We start from the raw sequence: 26,055 nt of genomic DNA on the forward strand, positions 1-26,055 counted from the left end.
GCCAGAGTCTCTCTCTAAATGAAGACTGCATGGGTTAGCTAGAAAAGCTGAGCAGTTTGTGTGTTAGAGCTGCAGAGTAACATGTGAAAGCTGCAGCCTGTTTAGTGCGTACTGTGCATGGAGTTGAACACTTCTGTTGGGCGTTGGAAGCTGCTGGAGCTCACTGAGGCTGAAGGGGATACCAAGACTGGTAGGACTGTCCCTTTTCTGTGTATAAACGTTGTTCCGGATGAAAGAACTGCAATCTTTTCAGGTGAACTAGCACTGACATATATTTGTTCCTGCTGAATGAGCTGTTTATTTTCTGCTATACCTTAGTTCTTAAGTGTCATCTTAACATTTCATAATGTACCCAGAGATCCTCTAATTAAAGAAATTAAATTACCCTGTTTCCCAAAATAATATTCCTTGAGTTTCCACATGTACAGTAATAATGTCTCCTGAGCCCCCCCCCCTCCATGTACAGCTCCCATATACACAGTATGATGTCCACACAGCTCCCTATGCACAGTATGATGGATCCACAGCTCTCCTATGCAAAGTGTGATGCCCCCACAGCTGCTTATACACAGTATGATGGGCCCACAGCTTCACTATACACATTATGATGGGCCCACAGCTTCACTATACACAGTATGATGGGCCCTCAGCTCCCCATGTACAGCATGATGCCCCCATAGCTGTGCTATACAAAGTGTAGTGCCCCCATTTCTTCTATGCATGGTATGATGCCCCCACATACCCCTTATGAAAAGTATGATGGGCCCACAGCTCACCTATACACAGTGGTCCCCACACTGTATGATTGCCTTAACATTGTGTAATAGCCCCCACATTAGTCCCAACGCTGTATTATGGCCCTCACATTGTATGATGGTCCCCATAAGTGTGTATACAGTTATGAGCGACTCTCTCTCCGGGTGGGTGTCTCTGAGTGAGGGGCACAAGGCAACCTCTCTGTACCCCCAGTATCTATGCTAATGACACACACAAACCTTACACATGTGCATATCTCTCGTGTTAATGGTAAAGTCTGGACATGAAGACAAGCATCTTAGCAGTATTCCACATCTTAATCCTAGGAGGTGGAGGTGAGCTACGAGTGATAAGCAGGGCTAGGGGCAGCACAGAAAACAGCTACTGGGGCAGAGGAAAGCAGAAAGCAGGTGGAGAGGGCAATGCTCAACAGAAAACATCTAGAAAGGACAGCGGGTCACAGGACAGCAGAAAGGAGCCGCAGCAGTGTATGTGTGAAACGGCAGAAAGATTGGCAAGCAATACATAATTGCAGTTGAGGGAGAGGTCTTTCGGTTCTGCACCAGTCTGTCAGTCAGAGTCGAGTCCCAGCCAACTCTACAGATGCCTGGTGACACCACCTGTAGCATCCTTGCATCACTGTTAGCGGGCAGTCCAACACATTAACGTACAGCATTGAGGATGGGATGCTCTGTCTGACTCAATGCTGTAGGTACGTAGAAGTTCACTAGTGGCAGATAGTGATCCAGCACTGATGTTATATCGTGCCAGGGCAGGCCAGCCGCTATCACAAGACACTGAACAGCTGCTTTATCTTCATGCCCGGCTCTGCTCGGGACTCTACGGTGCTGTGATTGGAACTGAGGCAAAAGAGCTGCTGTTTATTCCCAAGCCCCATACACACAGAACTAGTGACAATCTACAGTTGCCCAGTAAAGGTGATTCTCCAGCTCGGCCCGTACTAAACAGCATTGTGACTAAACTGGACTATGATTCTCCACTACAAATTGACACGTGTGTGAAAGTAAATGTGTTTTCAGAACCAAATCAAAGGGACCCTGATGATGGTAAAACAAGAAAACCCAAAACTCCAAAAGACAAGGAAGGTGATGACCCTGATGATAAAGGAAAGCTTCCTGAAGGTTAGCTGGATCGTTAACATGTTGCAGATTTGCTGCAGATTTTCATCCAGATGTGTGGGAAATCTGCTGCAGGGTACAGTAACAGCAAAGCGGATGGGATTTCACAAATCTCATCCAGACACTGCTGAAAAGTTCTGTGCCGGAACCATTTATTAAATCTGCAGCATGTCAGTTCTTTCTGCAAACTTGTTTTATGGATTTCACCCTTGGCAATGAATAACGTGAAATCAGCACCAAACCACAACATTTGCACGTAATACATGCTTTGGTGCAAATGCACAGCTAAATTCACAAGCAGATCGGCGGTTCAGTGGTTAACGCTGCAGCACTGGGGTCCTGGGTTCAAATCCCACCCAGGACAACATCTGCAAGGAGTTTTATGTTCTCCCCGTGTGTGCGTGGGTTTCCTCTGGGTTCTCCGGTTTCCTCCCACACTCCAGAGACATACTGATAGGGACTGTAGATTGTAAGTCCCAATAGGGACAGTGATAATGTCTGAAAAAAAAGTGCTGTGAAATTAATGGCGCTATATACGTGAGTAAAAGAAATAGCAGATAGTCATCACTAATATATTAGAGACACTGCATGAGGCTGGTGAGAATGCCAATAGAAATGTTATTTAAAGGAAATCTATCATCTGAATTTTGCTACCACATCTGAAAAGATCATGATGTAGGAAAAGAGATCCTGATTCCAGCAATGTATCACTTTGTTCACTGAGTGCAGCAGTTGTAACACAATCTGAGTTCTTAGGGTACGTCTCCACGGTCCGTTTCGCCGGCGGGATCGCCGCAGCGGCGAAGCCGCTCGGCGCTAAGCCCCGCCCCCTTAATGGGACACGATGGTGCCGGATGTGTACAGTACACATCCGGGATCATCGCACCCCTCGCCATAGGGCCCTGTGATATGCCTTGCGGGGACGCTGCGTCCCCGCAAGGTGTACGGACATGCTGCGTTCTGAAAAGACGCGCAGCATGTCCGGAGTCGCAGGTCCGCCGCGAGCGGGTTTCCACACATAGTGGAGACGGGATTTCATAAAATCCCCTCCACTATGCTGGAACATCTGGACGCTGCTTGTTTGACGCTGCAGCGTCAAACAAGCAGCGTTTACTGACCGTGGAAACATACCCTTAGATGCAGCAGAGCTGAAAAGCTGACCCCACCCACATCAGGTTCTCTATGTACATAGTCTATTGATAGTGAGCTACGTATCACATGAGGGGCCTGATTCGGATGAGTTCCCGAGTGCCAGCTAGTCACAGCAATGATAATGTCCTGGTGAGAACACCTTCACTGTAAGTAAACAACAGTACACAGAATAAGTGCCGCATTTCTTAATTCTGTGTTTTAACCCCTACTTCATGCTGTCCTCAGATCGATTAGCAAAAACCTGCTGACAAATTTAATTTAATTACTACAAGTCTGTTAGACATGTTCCTCAATTTCACTGATCAGTCACATTGAGCATTTCAGTGAGAATCTAGATGAATAGGATATTGGAAAGTGTCTTCGGCATTAAAGGGAACCCGTCACCCCCCCCAGGCATTTTTAACTAAAAGAGCCACCGTGTGCAGCACTAATGCTGCATTCTGTCAAGGTGGCTCTTTTAGTTGGGGTCCCTTCTAATGCTGCAATATTCGTTTTTTTAATTAGCCCACCATACTTGTAGTCTGTCCTGGGGGCATGTCTTTTCCCCCGGACACAAACGCCTCCCAGCCATCACTCGACCCCTCCGTGTGCCAGGCACCGCCTCCTGTGCCTTCATTAACGTCCCGGGCTCCTGCACTGTAAGTTCCCATCATGTGATAGGAGTCGAAGGGCAGCGCAAACTGCGCATGCCCGAAAAAGGAACTTACAGCGCAGGCGCCGGGGACATTAATGAAGACAGAGGAGGTGGCGCCCGGAGGGGCTGAGGGATGGCTGAGAGACGTTTGTGTCCGGGGGGAAAAGATGAGCCCCCTGGACAGACTACAGGTATGGTGGGCTAATTAAAAAACTGAATATTGCAGCATTAGAAGGGACCCCAAATAAAAGAGCCACCTTGACAGAATGCAGCATTAGTGCTGCACAAGGTGGATCTTTTAGTTAAAAATGCCAGGGGGGTGACAGGTTCCCTTTCATGAATAAAAACATAAAGAAGAGTGGCGCTGGAAATAAATGGTCACAGCAGCCTTTATTAATTGTAGCTTGTATAAAAACCACACCATTAGTTTCCTGAGGAGATCCTGGATGGCCCATCAACACTGGACATTACTGAATACAACACTCTCCAGTCCAACTCAAAACCAACCAAACATAAAAAAGGGGCGAGAGGGCGGGATGTTCACTGGTCTGGAACCTGAATGACAGATGTTGGACCACGGGTTCTCCTCTTCTTATAAAGGTGTCCTAAGAAACCCCACCTCTTCATAACAAATTACCCAATCGTAAAATAATCCCACCCCATGTGACCTATCCTCCAACCCGCTGCCATTGCACATCAAAAGTGATTCTCCAGCTCAGTGAGTAAAACACAGCATTGTGGCTAGACTGGACCACTCTTCTCCACTGCAAATTGACATTCTGCTACATGAAAGTAAATGTGTTTTCAGAACCAGATCAGAGAGACCCCGATGATGATGATGATAATAATGATGATGATGGTAAAACAAGAAAACCCAAAAGCCCAAAAGACAAAGAAGGTGATGACCCTGGTGATAAAGGAAAGCCTCCTAAAGGTTAGCCGGACGATAAGGGCTTGTCCACACACTGTGGATTTGCTGTGGATTTGTGGACAATCTGCAGTAGATTACAGCAGCAGCAAAGTGAATGAGATCAGCAGTGTGTGGCTGAAGTCTCACCCAAACACTGCTGATAATATCCATGTGAAGACATTTTTTTACATCTGCAGGAAGTCAATTCTTTCTGCAGTTTTTCAGTGTGGATTTTACCATTTGCAATGTGAAATCTTTAGTAAATCCAAAGCGCAATCTAATCGACATGTGTGGACGCCCCCTTATAGTGTGAGCAGAACAGCAGTGATATGGGATACTCGGCCTTACTAACGGGTACACAGGTAAGATAGACCCACCCGCAGCTCTTAAAATGTCCATTGGTGCAACCATTGCAGCCACCCAGGGGCCCACGAGGTAAGGGGGCCGATGTCCGTCTCTAAAGCTGATGGGATTGTGCATTGCGATGAACTGGGGGCCTATTCTGCCTGCGTCTGCCCCTGCATAGACGTAGTGGTAACATGGATCATCATGCCAAAGAACACAAGGAAGTATTATTATTTTTCATGTTATTAATATTGCTCATATTGTTACGTTTTAGCTTCATAGCAAATTGCATAAATACGTGTTTAATTATCAAATCATGAAACTACTTGTTAGAGAATCAATTCTCAAAGAGTTCTGTAGTAATCAAATTGTGTAACACAATGCCAGGACAAGAAATATACTGTAGTACTAAATGAGACAGTGGCTGTGTAAGGAAGGTGCTGGCAGGGCGACTGCAAGATCATCCTTGCAAGACACGTAGGTTACAGTAGAGCTCCATGAAGGGCTTTTTATACTACAAGATTATTATGTCAAACTCTGACAGCGCCATTTAACAAGCGCCAGCATGGTGGCACATCATGATCGCGGGTCGACAATGGAATGCTAGGACAGCCAGGGGACTGTTGAAGACCTACGTGCTTGTGACTACAGAACTCCTTTGAAACCCAGCTTGTGATCGTGCTTCAAAGGACACGGTGATTTTTATTATATGCAGTACAGCAATGTTATGCCATAGCACAAGTGATCAGATGAATCAGCTTCAATCCCCCCAAGAAGAGTAATAATATGAGTGAGAAGTAAACAAAAACTTTTAAAAAATATGAAAAAAATAAAAATACATTAAAGTTCAAATTACCACTCTATTCCCCATTAAAAATAAATTAAGGTTTTTCAGTCACTGCAATACCACAAAAATGCTGTAACAGGCGATCAAAATGTCATATTTATCCCAAAATAGTGTAATCAAAAACAAGTTCTTGCCTCACAAAGAACAAACCCTCAAACAACTCCATCGACTGAAAAATAAAAACGTTACGGACTCAGAAAAAGGTGATATAACCCAAAAATTGCAAAAAAAATCAGGTTTTTCATTCACCACTAAAATAATATAAAATTGGACATGTTTAGTATTTCCGTAATTATACTGATGAGCAGAATGATAATGCAATGTCATTTCTTCCACAAAATGTACGCCATCAAAACAAATCCAGCGAAACAATGTCAGAATTGCATTTTTGTCACATTTTCTCCCTATTTGGAATTTTTTCTAATTTTCCAGTATATTATGTGGTAAAATGAATGGTCATTCAAAAGTGCAACTTATCTAAAAAACAAAAAACAAATAAGCCCTTATTTGTCTATGTGGACACAAAAATAAAAAAGTTATAGCTATGGGAAGAAGGGGAGGAAAAAACAAAAAACGCAAAAACATAAATTGCCGGCTTCGTGGAGGGGTATTAACATTTACAGTCCACTTACAGTTTCCTGTGTTACAGAATTGCAATTTATCTGTAAAAATCAGATGTTATACTGTGGCTCCATTTGTCATTTTCTTTACGCACCCATAGACCTATACGTGCATGTAGGCAGAGACCTATCAGTCCAGGGCAGCGGGTGAGGAGACGCTACTGAGGACCGCAGTGTTTCAGAATCAAACATGCCTGGCTAAACTAATACTGCCACTGCTTGATATATGCTGTCCACGGATTGGGCAGCATGTATCAGCTGACAGGTTCACTTTAAAGGATACCTGTCAGCAGGCTTTTGCTACTTTATCTAAGAGCAGCATGATGTAGGAAAATAGACCCTGATTCCAATGATGTATCACTTAGTTTACTGGGTCCAGTAGTTTTGAAACAATCAGAGTTCTAACCCCACCCACACCAGGCTCTGTATGTACATTGTCTATTGATGGTGAGCTGCTTATTACAGGAGGGGGCGTGGTCATATGACTTGACATGAGGCAGCTTGTCCCAGGAATGATAATGTCCTAATGATAAAATCTTTATTGTAAGTAAACAACAGCACACTATTTGATAAGTGACACATCGTTAAATTCAGCTTTTTAACCCTACCTCATGCTGTCTAAAGATTGCATAGCAAAAACCTGCTGACAGATTCTGTTTAAGATAAATGGACTATATTACATATCTCAATAAAATAAGGGTTTTATTTTATATTCTAAACTGATTACTAATGAAATCTCAATATTTTCATCACAAGAACCCAACCCTAAAGGCAAAAAGAAGCCCAAAAATCCAAGCAGTCTTGAAACTGAAGAAAATGTAGAAGAGCGGACTGATGTTAATAGTGGTAGGCTTACAAGTTTGCTATACTGATTTTTAAAGTGAGTCTACATGATGTGGCCAAAAACAGCACCGATGTGTGGTTTTGCCGCAAAATTGATGCAGCTTGCATGCCTGTGTCGTTTTGTGTTAAAACTGCTGTTTTTTACCATAATGTAAATCATATTGTAGATACAAGTAGCATTTCATTATACTGTAAGTGGTCACAGATTTTTCCAACCTGCTGCTGGACTACAGTTCTCCTGCAGATAGAGTATCTTGGCTAGCAGCAGGCTAGTTGTTAGACAGTTGTTATCGTTAAAATAAAAAGATGTTCAAGTGCATATACTATGGAACTTTCTCTACTTAATTTGCATCAGGCCAATTTTCTTCCACCTACGCAAATGAGTCAGTTTATACTGATCAGAAGAGCATGTCCATACAATGGCTGCGGGTGGAGGACATGTGACCAGACCTGTCCGTACAATGGCTTCTGGTGGAGGACATGTGACCAGACCTGTCCGTACAATGGCTGCTGGTGGAGGACATGTGACCAGACCTGTCCGTACAATGGCTGCTGGTGGAGGGCATGTGACCAGACCTGTCTTTACAATGGCTGCTGGTGGAGGACATGTGACCAGACCTGTCCATACAATGGCTGCTGGTATAGGACATGTGACCAGACCTGTCTTTACAATGGCTGCTGGTATAGGACATGTGACCAGACCTGTCCGTACAATGGCTGCTGGTGGAGGACATGTGACTAGACCTGTCCATACAATGGCTGCTGGTGGAGGACATGTGACCAGACCTGTCCATACAATGGCTGCTGGTGGAGGACATGTGACCAGACCTGTCCATACAATGGCTGCTGGTGGAGGACATGTGACCAGACCTGTCCCTACAATGGTTGCTGGTGTAGGACATGTGGCCAGACCTCTCCGTACAATGGCTGCTGGTGGAGGACATGTGACCAGACCTGTCCATACAATGGCTCCTGGTGGAGGACATGTGACCAGACCTCTCCGTACAATGGCTTCTGGTGGAGGACATGTGACCAGACCTGTCTCTACAATGGCTGCTGGTGGAGGACATGTAACTAGACCTGTCCATACAATGACTGCTGGTGGAGGACATGTGACCAGAGCTGTCCATACAATGCTGTTGGTGGAGGACATGTTACCACAACTGTTCATCAACCTCCTCCAATGGAAAACACCTCACATAGGAAAGCTGCTATTTTGTTGGAGGAGCCTGATTTACTGGTCTGGTCACATGACACTTCCCCTTGAGTAAAAAAAGCATGTACTTTATTCAATAAAGTGCAAGTTATGCAACTTGTAAAGTGCTCTGCATTAAGCACTCTATTGGAAGATTGCAAGTTTATGCCGAAAGCAGGATTTAGATGGCTCCTCTGACACATCCGCTTACTACGGGAGGCAAACAGATAAATGTTTGGACTTTGTTTATTACAGACATAGATAGATCAGATCAAATCGTTTTGCACCAACTTTACCAGGTGGTCATTTCTGTAAAATTGCTGATGGTGTACTGTTGAAGTGGATGTGCCTCTACTCTAATATGTTTTATGGTACACTCCTTCATGGCTGTTCCTGAATTTATTCTGATGTTTTTCATTATAACTTGCCTGTAAACCTTTCCAACTTATTCTGAAAGCTCGGTGGCTTCTTACAAGAGGATGCCTGCTTCGACTTTGGAGGTGATATACACAAATTGCCATACTCCCTAATGAGAAGTTTTTTATTCCTTGCTTATTTTAATTAGTCATACAGTATATCCAAAATTATTTTTCTATGTAAAAAGGAGGGATGTCTAAATCTAAACCAAAATATGAGGCTTTTCCTGGGGATAGGTCCTCTTTAAAAAGAAGTCAACAGATGAATCATGTCTCATTGTATCAAATGAACCTTGCTGTCATCTGTGCCTGACCAGATAGAGGAATATATTACAGCAGTATTCCTCACGAAATGATATTCACCAACGCCACTCTTCCTCCACGTTGAGTCAACAATGTTAGCGTGTAAGAAAGCCATGCCTTCCATAACGATGACACAAATTTAATGTGTAACTGATATGTTAGAAGGGTTTCTCTTTACTATAAAACTCCTTTTAGACTATTAAACCTGCCAAAATAGATGGATAGTGGATGTTCATAATTCCAAGCACATAAAATAAGTAATGACATGTCTGTTCTTATTTTTAGCATTGGATTTATTAGTTAATGAACCTCAGTCCAACAAGTTCAATGTTCTCTGATCATATTTAGGATATAGTCAGTTTCACATTTTATAAATTCAATCATTTGATTTCATATTCGGTTGGTAAATAGTTATTAGTTAATTAAATGTATATATTCACATATAGTCAACTAAGGCCAAGAATTCAGAATAGGAAGAAGACATTATAAAGCTTGACATTCATTTTGTCTTTTCTATAGCCAATACCGATGAGAATACATCCACATCTAACCAGAGGACCAAAAAACGTTCACCTTCAAGTCAAAAGAAGAAGCCAAGAAAACCAGGGGATGATACAGATGGTAATTGCTGCAATAATAGAAATATGTATAGTGGAAATAAAAAGTCTACACATCCCTAAAATAGCAAGTTTTATCATATAAAAAAATCATACTATGAAGAATCAATTCAGAACTTTCTCAACCTTTAGTATCATCTTTAATATGTACAAATCCATTGAGAAACAACTGAAATAATTTTGAGATGGGAAATAAAAATAACAAAAACTAAAATAATATGGTTCCCTAAGTGAGGACACACTTATAATTGGGGATGTGGTTGTGTTCTTGCATTTTCTACAAATATAGACCAAGATTATTGAAAATATATAAACTAGATTGATATGATGTGAATGGATGGATAGCAATACTACATGATTATAGTTCAGTTTCATTAAATAATAATTAAGAACTTATAAAATACATTTCTGAGGGGGGATGAGTGGTGATTTTAACAGTTTCTATTCTTCTCAAAAAGATCCATTAGGAAAAGGGAAAAAGAAGATTAATTCCAAAAAAACAAAAAAGAAAAAAGGCAAACCTACTGATGGAGATAATGGTAAGAAAAACATTTATTAGCAAATATGTAGTGATACATGAACTATAATTTATAGACTTATAAATTAGATTTTTAGACTTACATTGAGAGCTTACGACAGTTACCTCTGACTTCCGGTTAGTCGGAATTGGCGGTCAAAAGATGGTGGCTCGAGACTAGAGCGGTGACAGTAACAGCTGATGAAAGTGGCTGACAAGTTTGTTAGTAGGGGCAAGGTACATACGGTACATTATGGCAAGGAGTGGTGCACACACTTTCACCCCCTAAATCACAGAATTTAGAAGGCATTCAGAGGAGGGGAGCACCCTCTGCCCTCAGATCGTTGCCATGATGACCCACGACATCCAGGTCACCAGACTCTAGCAAACATGTTAGATCATACTCAGTGAATGATCTCAAAAGTTTGTGTGAAAGCAGGCTGACAGTTCTAATGCATTGTAATGCATTAGAACTGTGATCAGACTGTTACTTGTTCACTTGTTGGCGGTTTCCACTATTTAAGCATATCCAAATGGAACATGGTATTTGCTAATTATTCCAGCACATTTTGCATTCAAAAAGTCAAATGGCGCTCCTTCCCTTCTGAGCCCTGCCATACGGCCAAACAGTAGCTTCCCCCACACATGGGATATCGGCATACTCAGGAGAAATTGAACAACAAATTGTATGTGCAAATTTTCCTGTTACCCTTGTGAAAATACAAAAAATAGGGAGCTAAACAACATTTTGAGGGGAAAAATGTGATTGGTGTCACTTGTAGGCAGTTTCCACTGTTTAGGCACTTCAGGGGAACTCCAAACACAACATGGTGCTTGCTTCTTCCTTTCCGAGCCCAGTATCAGCTTACTCAGGGAAAATCGCACAACAAATTTTTGGATCAATTTTTTCCTGTTACCCTTGTGAAAATAAAATAATTTGGGTCTAAAGTAAAAAAATTTTGAAAAAATGTAACCTGAACGGTTAATAAACTTCTTGAATGTGGTTTTGAGCACCTTGAGGGGTGCAGTTTTTAGAATGGTGTCACTTTTGGGTATGTTCTGCCATATTGACCCCACATAGTCACTTCAAGTGTGATGTGGTCCCTAAAAATTGTTTTGTAAATTTTATTGGAACAATGAGAAACCACTGGTAAACTTTTAACCCTTCTAACTTTCTAACAAAAGAAAATTGTGTTTCAAAAATTGTGCTGATGTAAATCAGACATGTGGAAAATGTTATTTATTAACTTTTCTGTGACATGATGCTCTCATTTAAGGGCATAAAAATTAAAAGCTTGAAAATGGCAACATTTTCAAAATTTTTGCCAAATTTAATTTTTTTTTTACAAATAAACTCAAATCTTATCGAATACATTTTACCACTATCATGAAGTACAATATGTCTTGAAAACACAGTCTCAGAATTAGTGGGATCCGTTAAAGCGTTACAGAGTTATTACCTCATAAATTGACACTAGTCATAATTGTAAAATTTGACCTGGTCATTGAGGTGAAAACAGGCTTGGAGGTGAAGGGGTTAATGTAACTATTACATTTATCCAGCAGTATTTAAATTAATTTAATATACTAAATCTTTCCTGTAGCATTTTAGTTTGGGGAAATGGTATAAAAGATGCATTAAGAGGAGTCTGGGAGCAGGATTTCACCTCCACCCCCAAACTATGTATATTCTGTATGCATAGAATGCTGGTTGGTCTGACTAAACAGGACATTAACCCCTTCACAACCTTTGATGTAAATTTATGCCAAAGGTCCTATCTCTGTGTTTGAAGTGAGCAGCTGATTAAATCAGTCATCATGTGCCTTTACCAGCATCAGGGGAAGCGGTGCTCCGCCCACAGCTGTTAACCTGTTAAATCCCACTGTCAATCACAGACAGCAGAATTTAACATGCACCAGCAGTAAAAGGATAATCCATCCCACCCATCGGCACTCCTGTCACATGATCACGGGGTGCCGATGGGTTGTCATGACAGCCAGAAGTCTGCTGATGACCCCCACACCTATTATCATGATCTTCCTGTGATTGGCGGGCTGTGGCTGGCATTCCTAGCAGATCATGATTTTTGCTATACATCGCAGTATACCAGCAGTATTATGTATAGCATTAGCAAAAGAAGTAACTTTGTATTTGCCTTTTTTGCTGTTGCATCACACTGTTGTCTCATGTGCAGTCTGTGATCTATTAGTATACCCAAGTCTTTTTCTGACGTACTGTTGCTTAATTCTATTCCTCCCATTCTACAGATGTAATTTTAGTTTTTTCTTGCCCAGATGTAGAATCTTGCATTCCTCCCTGTTAAATATCATTCTATTAGTCACTGCCCATTGCTCAAGCTTATCTAGATCTTTCTGAGTCTTTTCTCTGTCTTCTCAAGTGTTAGCTATCCATCCTAGCTTTGCCAAGTCTCCAAATTTGATTAGTTTACCTTCAGTTTCCTTCTCTAGATCAGTTATAAAAATGTTGAACAACACAGGGGCCAGGACAGAGCCTTGTGGTACCCAACTTGTAACACTTTTCCAATTTGATGTGGAACCATTTATTACCACTCTTTTAGTAAGATCACTGAGCCAGTTATTAATTCACCTAACCATAGCCTTGTCAATCCCATACCTGGTCATTTTTTCAATAAGGATAATATAAGATACTTTATCAAATGCTTTGCTGAAGTTGAGATATACTGTACTATACCACATTTCCCTGATCCACCCAATCAGTGATTCCATCATAGAAGGAAATTAGATTAGTCTGGCATGAGTTGTTTGCTACAAACCCATGCTGGCTCTGGTTAATAACTGTATTCTTATCCAAGTACTTACATACATGCTGTTTAATAATTTGTTCAAATCTCTTTCCTGGGATAGAAGTAAGCTTCACTGGCCTGTAATTTCTGGACTCTGTCTTCTTTCCTTTTTTGAAAATAGAGACGTTGTACAGGATATTTTATGGATTAAGTCCGCACTGCCACAATAATACAGATTCAAATGTAATGAAAAACTCTGGTGGTTTATTCAATGTGTTTCAAGGTCTATCTGATCCCTTCATCAGGAAAATACCACAAAGAAATTTGACTAGCCCCTCCCACACATTGTTAGGTGTCGAATTCCTGCCGCTGCACAGGGGGAATCACGAACCATGTCCGCTGTGGTCTCCCATTCTTCTCCAGCCGCAGTGAAACCTGCACAGAGCGGAGACGTTGGTCCCAGCGCCTGGCTCGGACAGATACTGCACGTTTGGTTACTGCTGCCCTTCCAGGTTCAGCCATTATAACCAGTACTGTTTGGTGGCGAGCAGGCGCCCCTGGGACTAAGTCCTGCTTTTCTCCTTCTGAGCATGCCCAAGGGTAGTCCCCTCATTGGAGGTCGAGGGTCACACGCTCAGGTCCTGTAACAGCTCCTATTGGTCCACTAGGAAGGTCCTGGAGAGCTACGACTATAAAAGGTTTGCATGGCCGCACGGCCATGCGCTAGTATCATTTGTGTTTGGCTGTTGCCAGTGGATACTCTACCACTCAGTTGATATGTGGTGTGAGTCTGTTTAGCTTTGGGGTTGTACACTCAGTCAGGCAGCTAGCGTCAGTGGGGACAATAAACCTTGGCTTAGCATCTGGTTCCTTCATGTGTGCGGTGAGCACAGAAGAGTTCCAGAGCAAGCACAACCCTAGTTAGGGTATTATTATCTGTGTACAGCGTGACTCTGTGAGGCAACAGAGCTCACTTTCATTTCATAAAGGGTTAAGTTTAACCCACGTGTGAGCTCAGTGTCCATCCGCCATTACTTTGCAGCAGGTATCTCTGCACGGTGGACCCCGGGCTGCAAACACACCTCGTATCAATCTCTCTATTACTTGGTGTGTTCCGCTAGCCCCAACAGTATACTAGCGCCAGGGTCTGGCTAGTAATGACGGACGAACAGCAACTGCTGCGGTAAATCCAGCAGCTGGAGGGCAGGTTGGTGGCTCTCAAGCGCACAACCTCAGCTGTGGATGTTACCGCCGTAGCTGTTCAGGCTGCTAGCATGACTGCAGCAAGTTTGTCCACTGCCACCCCTGTTCCGACCTTATCTCGCCTCCCGCTGCCAAATAAATACTCTGGTGATAATAAATCTTGTAGGGGTTTCATGAGCCAGTGTGCAATACACCTCGAGCTCCTGGCTCCACGTTTTCCCACAGAGCGGGCAAAGGTGGGATTCATTATATCTCTCCTGTCGGACAGGGTGTTGGAGTGAGCTACACCGCTGTGGGAGCGTGGCGATCATGTGTGCAGAATGCTCCGCTGTTCTTAAGAACTCTGAAACAGGTCTTTTTAGGACCTTGAGTCACCCATGATACGGCGCTCCAACTTATGGCATTGACTCAGGGCTCGTCCATGGTCAGCCATTTTGCCGTCCACTTCCGGACTTTAGCATCTGAGCTAGAGTGGTCGTATAAAGCCCTCATCCCTGTATTTTGGAGGGGGCTGGCTGACCATGTGAAGGATGCTTTGGCCACACTGGAGGAGCTAATAGCTGTATCTACTTGCATAGATCTTCGTTTAACGAACGAAGGTTGGAGCGAGCGCAGTGTAGTCACAGGTTTCGGCTGGCTCCCACCTTTGCCAAACCTTTGGAATCTCCGGTCCAGGCTCCCGAGTCACATGAGGCCATGGAGGTGCCACAAGTGGGATCTAAGTCCCGGATCGCTCGTGCAGTCAAGGTCTGTCATGTCTGCCGGCAGCCAGGACAACTTGCCTCCAGATGTTCCCAGTGGTCGGGAAAATGTCAGCATCTAGTGGTTGTAGGAGGAGGTAAACTAGACACGGCGACGTTTTCCTCCAAACTGTCCTTTAAGGGTACAATTACCATAGGCTCATCCACTCATTCGGTAGAGCTTTGCGTGGATTATGGGGCGGAGGGCAGTTTTATGTCATCTGCCTTCTCCCAACGACATGCAATACCCCTAGTGATGCTCACCAAACCAGTGACCGTACGAGTGGTGAATGGGTCGACACTGCCCTCACAGATAACACACCAGACGATCCCATTTACTCTATGTCACCATCTCATCAGGACATTATTTCTTTACTCATCATTCCTGAGGGAATTGATGAGGTCCTGTTGGGGATACCATGGCTACGCTACCACTCTCCTCATATAGAGTGGTCCTCAGGAAGAATTCTGGGATGGAGTGAATCTTGTGAGGGTAGATGTCAGACGGAGTGCGTTCAGGATGCTACTACTGAGGTACCCGCAGATCTTTCCTCTCTCCCCAAGCAATATTGGCCCTATGCGGACGTGTTCTCCAAAAGGGCTGTGGAGACCCTTCCACCTCACCGCCCCTATGACTGTCCTATTGACCTCTTGCCTGGTGCTGAGCTTCCCCGGGGTCGAGTCTACCTGTTATCTCTCCTGGAGATGAAGGCAATGTCTCAGTACCTCCAACAGAATCTGCCAAGAGGATTCATTAGGAAGTCCGTGTCACCTGCAGGGACTGGGTTCTTCTTCGTGCAGAAGAAGAACAGAGAATTACATCCATGCATAGATTACCGGGGTCTTAACACCATCACCCTTAAGAACAAGTACCCACTGCCCCTGATATCTGATCTCTTTGATAGGCTTCGGGGAGCAAGAGTATTTACTAAACTAGATCTGAGGGGTGCTAACAACCCGATTCGCATCCGTGAGGGGGACGAATGGAAGATGGCTTTTATCACCAGGGATGGGCACTATGAATACCTGGTGATGCCTTTCGGGCTCTGTAATGCCCCAGCCATTTTCCAAGACTTTGTGAATGATATCTTCCGGGATATGCTCTCCACCTCAGTTGTAGTCTATCTGGATGATATTCTCATCTACTCTCCAGATATAGACTTCCACCGGAGAGATGTTTGCAAAGTCTTCAACCTCCTACGGGCAAACTCCCTCTATGCCAAGTTGGAGAAGTGTGTGTTTGAGCAGGAGTCTTTGCCTTTCCTGGGCTATATCATCTCGGCTCAAGGATTGGCTATGGATCCCGCCAAGCTACAGGCTGTTATGGACTGGCAGGAACCCCATTCTCTCAAAGCGGTGCAGCGCTTTATGGGGTTCATCAACTATTATTGCCAGTAGGAGCAGTCCTCTTCCAAAAGGATGCTCAAGGTCGGAAGCATCCTTGTTTCTTTTTCTCCAAGACCTTTACACCCGCGGAGAGGAAATTACTCCATCGGGGACAGGAAGTTGCTAGCTATGAAATTGTCCTTCTCAGAATGGAGATACCTCCTGGAGGGGGCTCGTTTTCCCTTACAAGTGTTTACTGACCACAAAAATTTGGTTTATTTGCAGAATGCCCAGTGGCTAAACTCTTGCCAGGCTAGATGATCCCTGTTCTTCTCCCAGTTCCACTTTACTCTCCATTATCTTTCCGGGGAGAAGAACATCTGTGCCAGTGCTATCTCTCTCGCTCCGTGGTGTCTTCAGTAGAGGAGGAGCCTTGGCTAATTGTCCCTTCTGAGAGCCCGTGATGTCGGGGATTATATTCGGGCGTGTGTCTCCTGCACCAAGAATCGGTCTCCTCAGCAACAACTTGCTGGGCTACTTTACCCCCTGCCGGTGGCAGACAGGCCGTGGGAGATGGTCGGGATGGACTTTGTGGTGGGCTTACCCAAGTCTCGTAGCTGCACCATTATCTGTGTAGTCACTGACCATTTTTCTAAAATGGTGCACTTGGTGCCGCTTTCACGGTTACCTTCTGCATGGGCCTTGGCTGCGTTGTTCATTAAACATGGTTTCCATCTACATGGCATGCCTGACAAAATTGTCAGTGACCGGGGTTCCCAGTTTGCCTCTCAGTTTTGGAGAGAGCTCTGTCGTTTACTCAGCATTGAGCTGAATCTCTCTTCTGCGTACCATCCTAAGACGAATGGGTTGGTAGAGGGGGCCAACCAGACTCTAGTCACATACCTGCGACATTTTGTCTCCACCAGGCAGGATGACTGGGCATCTCTGTTACCTTGGGCGGAATTTGCTTTGAACAACGCCGTTGCCGACTCCACCGGGCAGACTCCATTTCTCCTTAATTACGGTCAGCATCCGCATGTCTTTGTGCCCATGCCCATGTCATCCACCAATTCTAGGGTGGCAGACTGGGTGGTGGAGGCACGTGACATTTGGGACCGCACACAGGATGCCATCCAGGCCTCCAAGGAGAGAATGAGGGATTCTGCCCATGCTCACCGGCACCCCGCTCCGGCCTTTGCTCCTGGCAACTTAGTGTGGCTCTCCGCCCGTAACATCAGTCTGCGAGTTTAATCCATTAAGTTTGCGCCTCGCTACATAGGCCCTTTCAAGGTTCTGGAACAGGTTAACCCTGTGGTCTACCATTTGGCTATTCCTCCGCGCCAAGGTATCACTGACACTTTTTCATGTATCCCTCTTAAAGCCCGTCTATATGTCCCGGTTTTCCGAGTCATCTGCCGGGACATCGGGTTCATCCACAGATGAGTACGAAGTGAACTCTACCTTGGGGTGCAAGGTGGTACGTGGCAAATAATACTATCTGGTGGACTGGAAGGGCCACGGCCCAGAGGACAGAACCTGGGAACCTGTGGAGCACATTCGGGCTCCGCTGCTCATTGCAGCCTTTGAACATAGTGAGGCCCAAGGAGGGGGGCCCTAGGAGGGGAAGTAATGTTAGGTGTCGATTTCCAACCGCTGCACGGGGGAATCTCGAACCATGTCCGCTGCGGTCTCCCATTCTTCTCCAGACGCAGTGGAACCTGCTCAGCGGAGACGTCGGTCCCAGCACCTGGCTCAGACAGATACTGCACGTTTGGTTACTGCTGCCCTTCTAGGTTCAGCCATTATAACCAGTAGTACTGTTCGGCAGCGAGCAGGCACTCCTGGGACTATGTCCTGCTTGTCTCCTTCTGAGCATACTCAAGGGAAGACCTCTCATTGGAGGTTGAGGGTCACAAGCTCAGGTCCTGTAGCAGCTCCTATTGGTCCACTAGGAAGGTCCTGGAGAGCTACAACTATAAAAGGTTTGCATGGCCGCACATATCATTTGTGTTTGGCAGTTGCCAGTGGATACTCTACCACTCAGTTGATATGTGGTGTGAGTCTGTTTTGCTTTGGGGCTGTACACTCAGGCTGGCAGCTAGCATCAGTGGGGGCAATTAGCCTTGGCTTAGCATCTGGTTCCTTCATGTGTGCGGTTAGCACAGAAGAGTTCCAGAGCAAGCACAACACTTGTTAGGGTATTATTATCTGTGTACAGCACGACTCTGAGGCAACAGAGCTCGCTTTCATTTCATACGGGGTTAAGTTTAACCCACGTGTGAGCTCAGTGTCCATCTGCCATTACTTTGCAGCAGGTATCTCTGCACGGTGGACCCCGGGCTGCGAACGCACCTCGTATCAATCTCTCTATTACTTGGTGCGTTCCGCTAGCCCTAACACACGTCTTTTGAATATGTTTGTTGTGAACTTTCTTAGTTTTTTTGTGTACTGCTCCCCATTATTTTAATATATTTCAATTGTATGTACCAGTAAAATGTATACATTTACACTTTTTACTATATTTTTATATGTCTATTTTGTGGTCATTCACTTTTTTGGTGTAGTCCACATAGTGAACATAGTAAAAAAAAATCAGTTGTGGAATTGCACTTTTTTTGCAATTTCAACGCACTTGGATTTTTTTCCCGCTTTGCAGTGCATCACATGATAAAATTAATGATATCATTCAAAAGTATAATTCATCTCACGAAAATCAAGCCTTCACACGGCTATGAGGACGGAAAAATAAAAAAAGTTATGTCATTTGGAATAAGGGGAGGAAAAAAACAAAAATGAAAAAAAGGAAAATCACAAGGTCATGAGGGGGTTAAGCAACCTCGGGGACTCCTATTGAACCTGATAACAGAGCTCTGCCTAGCTTCATTTGAATGGAGCATGGGCACCTTGTCTCTATCCTCTGTCAATGGAACTGCCAAAAATAACCAAGTACAGAACTTATCTTTTTCTGCAGTCCATAGATAATGAATGGACTGATGTTGGTATGCTCAACTGCTGCTCCATTCAGACAGGGGCTCTTCTGTTCTAGGGATCACAAGGAGTCCAAGCAATCAGTAAGTTATCATATATCTTATTGATATGGAATAACTTACTGTCTTTGGAAAGTCCAGACTTCTTCATATCTTGTTTGTTTTTCTGACAGCATATTATCTGTGAAATGAAAAGAAAAAGCACTGACATCAGCTATTCGGCATTGGCAAATGCTGTAATTTGGGTGTGGAGCAGGGAAGCTCCAGATGGTCTCCTGGGTGATGAGAAGAACAAAGGGTAATGTAATTCCATGAACCGCAAAAATAGGTGTACGATTAAAACATCACATCTATTTAGAATATTAAAACAATAATGGAAGCCATAAAGGAAGAAAAAGAGGAGAGAGACCTTGGGACTGGTTTGTTCCTGATAAATGTGATGTTTTAATCGTACACCTATATTTGTAGTTGGAGGAACTACATTATCATTTGTTCTACAGCATATCATCTGTGCCTGGGCTGTTCTCCTTGGGAGATTACTCCAGAGCTCACCCAAGTTTTTCCTCTGTAATAGGGAAATTTAGTTCACTAGCATCAGAAATGGAAATGGGAGTCAAATTAGGATCTTGTATAAATCCCACTGTCTTTTCCTTTGATATGTTTACGAATTTTAAAAATAGTTTAGCGTAACTTTTGAAATTCTGCCTAAACTTGGCCTGCTCCCTATTATACCTATCATCTTTTAGTTTAATATACAGTATTTTACTTTTGATTCACTGATATGCATGCTAACATACCATTGGTCCTAATACTGTAATGTATTTAGATTATTATTCTGGTACTAAATGGAATCAAGCACATACAGTATATTGTAATAGAAAAATAATTTAGAATTTATATAATGTATGATTTGATGTTTATTTTATAAACACCGGTTGCTATTACGCTTATTTTATTATTTAAGGCGTTTTCTCATTATATATAATGACGGCATGTCAATAGGATATTTTACCACTTTATGAACAACCTCGGGGCCTCCATAATTAAAAATGCAGGGGACACTGCAGATTGTGGACTATGTCCCAAGTTTTTGCTGCACAGAGGCACTCCTGGCCTCTCACTTGTGTAGGGAACTGCAGCTAGCACCATTCACCTAACTGGTGAAACACTGCAGTTCACTGCACAGTTGGTAGGTGGTGCCACACTCTGCAGGGCAAAAACTGCCAAGGAGAGGACTAAAAAACAGCTCAGCATCCCCTTCTTTCTCAGAATCAATGGGGTCCATATCCTAGCCATATATTTTGTCAGATGATAAAAATCCATTAATAGAACTCATGCCCTATATTATTAGTAGTAATTGTGCAGAGATCTGAGACCATGAGAGCATAACTGTATTAACCCATTACTTTTTCACCAGACCCATTAAAACCAGGGAAAGGAAAAAAACAAAAAAAGAAACCAAAAAAGAAGGTTGACTCAGAAGAAGAAAGACAAGGTGATTATTGAGGGTCGAATGTGTCTTTGTTTTCAATAAAAAAAAAAAACACTCCATAGGTTATATAATTATATAAGATTTTATATTTATAATTTTGTAGAATCTTTTTTAACTGCAGTGCTCAACCAACTACGTTGTTAGAGCCTAAAATGTGTTCCTTTACCTAAAGGGTCATGCCTTATGTTTTTATTTTATATCAACATGCCACTTCATCAGATGGTATAAGATGGTTACAAAAAACACAATGCATACAATATGTCTTCTTCTAATTTCTTATTAATTATTCCATGTTTTTAATCACTCATTTTAGAAACTGTAGAGAGTGAGTTTTCAAGTTCATCAAGTTCATCATCCTCACATACTAGCAGTAAATCAAGTTCCAGAAGGTTATCAGGCAAAAATAAAAAGAAGAAGAATCCTGGTAAGAAAAAAACAAGCACTGGTAATATAAACTTTACTGTTGCTGTCGTTATATGTATCTGCAATTTCTAAATAAAAAAGTTAAACAAATGCTATAATAAAATATATTTTGTCTTTAAGAACCAGAAGACCCATTAGCGCCTCCAAAGCGAAAAAAAGATAAAGATTCCCCTCCAACCCCTGAACCCACATTTAAAGTTGAAGGCTCTGGAGATGATGGCAGTGGAATGGACTTTCTGTCAACAACTAGATCAGCAACAACTTTAATGGTCCATTCAACAACTACAGCATCACAGACAACTAAGGAAATAAACCAAACTGAAGCAACAGTACAGCCAACAAAGTCCCCAACAGAAAACCCCGCTGTAACTACAGAGAAGGAAAAGACTACTACCGTCAATATTCCGACAACCAAAGAAGGAACTGAAAAAACTACAAATGCGATGACTACCTCCACTCAAAGTCCAACGACAGAGGAAAGAACCACCGGAAAAAGCACATCAACTGAACCACCACCTCAACAAAGTAAGAATATTAAACACACAACTGAAATGAATGATTTGGAAGCATCAGTTATTGTAACACTTATTACTGTAGATGGAAACATAAATGATGCAACCACAGTGCCATCACAAGATGATGGATCCACTGTGAAAAAGCTGGAGAATTATACTGTAGGCAAAGGCATATCTAATTCTATGAATCCTTCAAGTGTGATGGAGATGGCTACAACCGAAAGAATCAATGGTAAAAATGGTATAGAAAGCACACTGAATCCAGGAATTACTCGACTTAGGACAGACAGTTTATCAAATTATGAGATTCCTACAGAAGTCAACAAGGAAACATCACCATATCATATAAGTAAATATGATCCTGCCAAATCAACAGCAAGAACATCCACAGTTCTAAGTAACACAGACAATACAGTGTCTTATAAAGGCAGAACAGAAGATATAAAAACTACAAGGGAAGATATTAGAACAATTGTACAAACAAGTCCACCAGGAGTGAATCAGCTACTGATCAGTCCTGAGGCCACAAAATCACCAACAGAAAATGTAGTAACATGGCAGAAAATGCAATCTACTGAAGAAAAAAAATTCCCTTCTATAAGACCTAGCTTCGGCAACGTATTTAGCATGGCTACAACGCTTTCTGAACATGTCTTAAGCACAACAGTGTTAGATGAAATGCCTAGAACTGTATATGTCCATACTTTAGCTGAGACACAAAATATATTCCAAGGTCTGACTGAACTTTCACATGATTTCCCAACTGTTACCACTGAAGCAGCCAATTCACGTGGTTTTCAGTTAACTACAGAGTTTGCTACTAATCGATTGAGGCTCTCTCCTAGTGCATCTAGACTTACAACAGATATCAGATTTGAAAGTTTCCCATGGACAGGACCAAAGGACAGCATAACTCCTACAGAAAAAAATGCAAATAATATTTTAAGTACATTGGTATCAAAAGAGTCAAGTCAGGACCCAAAAACTGAAACAGACAAAAATACCCATAGAGAAGAAATGATAAACACGCCAGACACAATGGATACTTTAGAAATATTGCCAACTGAGAAAGCAACTTTTACTGAAGTTCAAAGTGTTAATGAGAAGCAAAATGCATCACAGCTAATAGGAGAAATATTACCTGACACTATAAAGCCAATGACTACCATTGCTGGTAGCAACAGAAACACAGCTCCATCAACAGCTGATACCATAAGCACAAAGTCTGAAAGCCACAGCCAAACCACAGCAGAAAAAATATCAAACAATCCTTTTACTGAAGCAAGCTCAGAGCAATCTAGATCAACAGAGGCTACACTTTTATCAACAGTGGGGGAACTGCACTCAACAATTCAGACCTTGAGGGAAAAACAAACATCATTTGATACCACATACATGCAAACCACAACAAAACCAAGCACAGGACAAACTGTCACTGAGACTCTTAAAACTATAGGGCCAATAGATGGTAAAACAAGCTCTGACATGGGTACAACTGAAAATACAGGACAGAGCAGGCCAGTAAGTGAAGCATCTAATCTTCATCACACTGTTAGTATGACAATAGAAAGTAAACCGTTCACAGAAGCTATTATAAACCATGTAGGAACACTTCCGACTGCCACAAACTTGGTAAAAGAGTCATCTGAGAGAATGTCCACTGAAACAATGCTAACACCTTCCATACTAGACATTCTTAAAACTACTCTATCAACCACCGCTAGTGAAGTTTCATATAAAGATGACGTTAAGATGACTACAATTACAGGCATCACCACACAACAAAGCACAGATGAAGTCCTGTCAACTTTAATCCCGAGTAAAATATCTGCAACAGAATTAGCCCCAACAGTTGGGACCAAGGAATCTTTGTCAATCTCGGGAACTGATCCTACACTTACATCTAAGGACACTGCAATATCATCTAACACAGCACAAACAATTACAGACATCACCAAACAACAAAGCACAGATGACGTCCTGTCAACTTTAATCCCAAGTAAAATATCTGCAACAGAATTATCCCCAACAGTTGGGACCAAGGAGTCTTTGTCAATCTCGGGAACTGATCCCACACTTACATCTAAACACACTGCAATATCATCTAACACAGCACAAACAATTACAGACATCACCAACCAACAAAGCACAGATGACGTCCAGTCAACTTTAATCCCGAGTAAAATATCTGCAACAGAATTATCTCCAACTGTTGGGACAAAGGAATCTTTGTCAATCTCGGGAACTGATCCTACACTTACATCTAAAGACACTGCAATATCATCTAACACAGCGCAAACAATTACAGACATCACCAAACAACAAAGCACAGATGACGTCCAGTCAACTTTAATCCCGAGTAAAATATCTGCAACAGAATTATCTCCAACAGTTGGGACAAAGGAATCTTTGTCAATCTTGGGTACTGATCCTACACTTACATCTAAAGACACTGCAATATCATCTAACACAGCACAAACAATTACAGACATCACCAAACAACAAAGCACAGATGACGTCCAGTCAACTTTAATCCCGAGTAAAATATCTGCAACAGAATTAGCCCCAACAGTTGGGACCAAGGAATCTTTGTCAATCTCGGGAACTGATCCTACACTTACATCTAAGGACACTGCAATATCATCTAACACAGCACAAACAATTACAGACATCACCAAACAACAAAGCACAGAGGACGTCCAGTCAACTTTAATCCCGAGTAAAATATCTGCAACAGAATTAGCCCCAACAGTTGGGACCAAGGAATCTTTGTCAATCTCGGGAACTGATCCTACACTTACATCTAAAGACACTGCAATATCATCTAACACAGCACAAACAATTACAGACATCACCAAACAACAAAGCACAGATGAAATCCTGTCAACTTTAATCCCGAGTAAAATATCTGCAACAGACTTATCCCCAACAGTTGGGACAAAGGAGTCTTTGTCAATCTCGGGAACTGATTCCACACTTACATCTAAAGACACTGCAATATCATCTAACACAGCACAAATAATTACAGACATCACCAAACAACAAAGCATAGATGACGTCCAGTCAACTTTAATCCCTAGTAAAATATCTGCAACAGAATTATCTCCAACTGTTGGGACAAAGGAATCTTTGTCAATCTCGGGTACTGACCCTACACTTACATCCAAAGATTTTACAGTATCATCTAATACAGCTCAATCCATTTCACTGCAGACCACAGATATCACTATACAGCAAAACACAGATGGCATCCAGTCAACCATAAACCCCAGTCAAATATCTGCAACAGAACTATCCCCAACAGTTAGGACCAGGGAAACCTTCTCACCAAAGGTAACTGATCCTACACTTACATCTAAAGACACTGCAATATCATCTAACACAGCACAAACAATTACAGACATCGCCAAACAACAAAGCACAGATGACGTCCAGTCGACTTTAATCCCGAGTAAAATGTCTGCAACAGAATTATCCCTAACTGTTGGGACAAAGGAATCTCTCTCAATAGCGGCTACTGATCAGACACTTACATCCAATGATTTTACAGTATCATCTAAAACTGCTCAATCCATTTCACTGCAGACCACAGATATCACTAAACAGCAAAACACAGATGGCATCCAGTTGACTATATCCCCCAGTAAAATAACAGCAACAGGATTTTCCTCAACTGTTGAGGCCAACGAAGCTTTCTCACCAAAGGGAACTGATCATACACTTACATCTAAAGACACAGCAATATCATCTAACACAGCACAAACAATTACACTGCAGGCTACAGATATCACTAAACAACAAAACACAGATGATATACTGTCCACTATAGCCCCCAGTAAGTTATCTGCAACAGATTTATCTCCAACAGTTGGGACCAAGGAATCTTTCTCAATAGAAATAACAGGTCCTACACTTACATCTAAAGACACTATACCTTCATCTAATACAGCACAAACAATTACACTGCAGACCACAGACACCTCTAAACAGCAAAATACAAATGACATCCAGTCAACTTTAACCCCCAGTAAAATAACTGTAACAGAACAATCCCCAATAACTGAGAGCAAGGAATCTTTCTCAGCAGAAACAACTCATTCTGCACATACTGCTAAAGACACTGAAATAATACCATCTAGCACAGCACAAACAATTACAATTCAGACCACAGACATCACTAGACAACAAAGCACAGATGACATCCAGTCAATTTTAACGCCCAGTGAAATATCTTTGACCGAATTTCCATCAACAATTGGGACCAGGGACTCCTCCACACAGGATGGAATTAATCTTACACTTACATCTGC

At 42.6% G+C, this 26,055-nt stretch overlaps 1 protein-coding gene across 1 annotated transcript in view; it reads left to right on the top strand.

The window, feature by feature from the left end:
• PRG4 (proteoglycan 4) overlaps nt 1-26,055 on the top strand; it is a 187,449-nt gene that overhangs the window by 131,139 nt on the left and 30,255 nt on the right. Inside the window, exons 8-13 of the mRNA XM_077277614.1 lie at nt 7,160-7,249; nt 9,680-9,781; nt 10,236-10,316; nt 20,733-20,810; nt 21,121-21,231; nt 21,351-21,755. Coding sequence (XP_077133729.1) covers nt 7,160-7,249; nt 9,680-9,781; nt 10,236-10,316; nt 20,733-20,810; nt 21,121-21,231; nt 21,351-21,755 — 867 coding nt within the window. The remainder of the gene's footprint in view (nt 1-7,159; nt 7,250-9,679; nt 9,782-10,235; nt 10,317-20,732; nt 20,811-21,120; nt 21,232-21,350; nt 21,756-26,055) is intronic.

The sequence above is a fragment of the Ranitomeya variabilis genome, chromosome 8 (assembly GCF_051348905.1).
Source record: "Ranitomeya variabilis isolate aRanVar5 chromosome 8, aRanVar5.hap1, whole genome shotgun sequence".
NCBI lineage: Eukaryota > Metazoa > Chordata > Amphibia > Anura > Dendrobatidae > Ranitomeya > Ranitomeya variabilis.